Source organism: Mus caroli, chromosome 8 (assembly GCF_900094665.2).
Source record: "Mus caroli chromosome 8, CAROLI_EIJ_v1.1, whole genome shotgun sequence".
NCBI classification, from domain to species: domain Eukaryota; kingdom Metazoa; phylum Chordata; class Mammalia; order Rodentia; family Muridae; genus Mus; species Mus caroli.
In genome coordinates, this window is record NC_034577.1 from 17,654,616 (window position 1) to 17,657,491 (window position 2,876).

Sequence of the window (2,876 nt, forward strand, 5' to 3'; positions counted from 1 at the left end):
AACACTGGTCACTGGCTTGCTCCTCGTGCCTTGCTCAGCCTGCTTTCTTATACAAGCCAACGATTACCTTTGCCAGGAGGGGCACCTCCCACAGCGAGCTGTGCCCACACCTATCATCGAGAAAAGGCACTGCATGGTTGCCCACAGGCCAATCTGGTTGTGGGGGATGGGCTTCTTACTTGAGGTTTCCTCTTCTCACGTGACTCTAGCTTGTGTCAAGTTGACAAAAGAANCAACCAGCAGAGCTGACGTGGAACCAAAAGTTCTGGGCTGAGGCTTGGGCGTGTCTGGTTCTGATGCGGCTCTGGCACTCCCTGCTNGGAGTACTTCTTAGCCATGGGCCTCAGTTTCCCCCAGCAGTGAGATACGTTCACGAGATCATCTCAGTTGATGCTATTATATGCATAGAAGGAGTGCTTATGTGTGAGAAGGTATTTGTAGGCTCTCCAGCACATCTCATGAGCAAAACCCCTTCAGATAGACTAAGAATAGCCTAGGACGTTTTCAGGAGACACGCCCCGCTGTCCTAACGGGCCACTGAGTGCCGTGGAACGTGTTCTGCTTGGGGGCATGTGAAAGTGCTGTCCATTACAAGTCTGCATTAAGGGAGAGTGGCTCATTTATGTCACTTTTGCTTAAACAAGCAGTGGGGCTTCTCAGACTCCCTCCCCTTATGTGAGAGAAGGGGGAAAGAAGGGGGACAGAAATGTACAGGCATTCCTACATCAGCTCAGCATGCTTTTTCCCCCCTATAGGTTCTGGAAGGGATGCCTCTGTTTGCAGAACTCTCGGGGAACTTGGTTCCTGTCAAGAAAGCGGCCCAACAGAGGAGCTTCCATTTCCAGTCGTTTCGAGAGAATCGTCTGGCCATCCCCGTGAAGGTGCTGGCCTCCTGTGGCCGCCTTCTTTTCCTGGTCTAGGAGTTTGGGAGGCAGGAACCCCTCCCCCATAGAACACCAGTCTAGAGGCATAAAGGGCCTTGCTAAAGCTCCCTGTGTGTAATCTAGGTGAGGGACAGCAGCCGCGAGCCAGGAGGGTTCTTGTCGTTCCTGCGAAAGACAATGAAGTACGAAGACACACAGCACATCCTCTGTCACTTGAATATCACCATGCCCCCCTGCACCAAGGTGAGCTGCCACCTGCCAACGTCCCTTAGAAACTCTCTGGGTAGACCCCGTAGACCCCAGAACACACGTGTGTCCAAAGGGCTTCTTTTCTTCCCTCTCAAACACTAGCTCTGAATTCCCAGGCTCCCCAAGGCTNGCGCCCTGTTGTGGATATTTGTTTTGTGGCCAGGCAGAGAAAGCTTGCCCTGGAATGTTTGTAAAACCTGGTTATGTGATGNGAGGAGCGAATGTCAGGGTCAGGTACTGTTAGGACTGTTCACTGGAGCCAACCTCCTTAGAATGTGGAGGACACAGCCCCTGGCTGCTCTTGTGGCCTCTAGGGAGCACAGCTGAATGAGGACTTGCTCAAGGTCACATACTCATAGACAGAAGTGGTCAAGTCTCTTCTCAATTGATTTGCCTGTCTCACCCCTCAAACAAGGGGACCTGAGTGTCCCCAGCCACTGTCAAAACCAAAGTTCCCAAACTCAGCCAGGGAGTCTTGACCAATGTACTTTTTCTGATCCCCGATCANGTGCTGCTTGGTTGGACATTTGGAGGGGCCACATCTCCAGAATGTCGCCATGTTTCTGCCAGCACCCCTGTGCAGTTGTTTGAATCATTTGCCTTCCATGGTCACCTAGAAGAGAAACAAGGTCACCTTCATATATGTGACTCGGTTTCTCTTTTCCTTCTGGGGATGAGGGTGAGCCTACTTCTCTCTCAAACGGAATGTCCAGTGCCTAGAACAGATAGGCCCTAGAGTTAAGCCACAGGGCAGTGTCAGAAATGAGCCGCTGAACAGAAGAGAACCTAAAAAAGAAAAGCCAAGTTTAAATTCAAGATCTGTCTCTACTGGGTGACCTTGTGCAAGTTGTTCCTATGTCTCAAATCTCCTCAGCCAAGGAGACAGAAGTCATAATGGTCCCTACCTGACTCCTAGGTGACTGCATCACCAACCTCCCACCCCCTCCTCTTCCCACAGTTCTTATCTATCAGGCCACGGACTACTGTGTCCCCTCCCTACAATATGAGAGCTTGCATCAGCTTCTCTAAGAGGGAGTGCAATGGGTTTTTTTTTAATCCCAAAACCCATTGTGCCCCGTCTTTGTCTTCTGCAGGGCAGTGGANCAGAAGACAGGAGAAGGACCCTGACGCCCCTGACCCTTCGATACAGCATTCTCAGCGAGTCACGGCTGGGTAGGACCCCCCTTGCCTAGCACCTCGACATTGTGTCCCCATAAGGCGAATNTGTCAGTAATTTCCTTGCCAAGGACTCTGTCCTGGTGCCAGTTCATCTTATTTTGTCTGCAGCAGGCAAAGCCCTTCCTTTAGGTCTCTACCTGACAGTGATCTGAAGGCTCCTGGGTAACCTGAGCATCCTTCTATAAGGACTGTACATCAACCTTATCCATGCTGTGCCCGGCCCAGGCTGCTAACTGCAACCCAATGCATCTCTCCAGGTTTTACCAGTGACACAGACCGTGTCGAAATGAGGATGGCTGTCATCAGAGAACACCTCGGCCTAAGCTGGGCAGGTGAGCAAAAGAGCCCTGTGCCTACCTAACCCCAGGGCCCTCCTCCTGGGTGATTTGTAGTGAAGTGCTTCCAGCCCTCTGTCATCATCTACTGTGATAGCCTGTGATAGCCCATTTTATAAGCAATGCATTGGGTCCCAGTGGAGAGCAGTGAGCTCCCTCCATGTTTGTCCAGTTCCCTGAAAACATTGTGAGAAACAATTTGTCCTTACTTTATAACAAGCAGACTGGA

At 51.2% G+C, this 2,876-nt stretch overlaps 1 protein-coding gene across 1 annotated transcript in view; it reads left to right on the forward strand.

The window, feature by feature from the left end:
• Positions 1-2,876, forward strand: part of LOC110300160 (ankyrin-1) — a 153,532-nt gene that overhangs the window by 148,669 nt on the left and 1,987 nt on the right. Inside the window, exons 28-31 of the mRNA XM_029480690.1 lie at positions 756-881; positions 1,008-1,127; positions 2,228-2,306; positions 2,570-2,644. Coding sequence (XP_029336550.1) covers positions 756-881; positions 1,008-1,127; positions 2,228-2,306; positions 2,570-2,644 — 400 coding nt within the window. The remainder of the gene's footprint in view (positions 1-755; positions 882-1,007; positions 1,128-2,227; positions 2,307-2,569; positions 2,645-2,876) is intronic.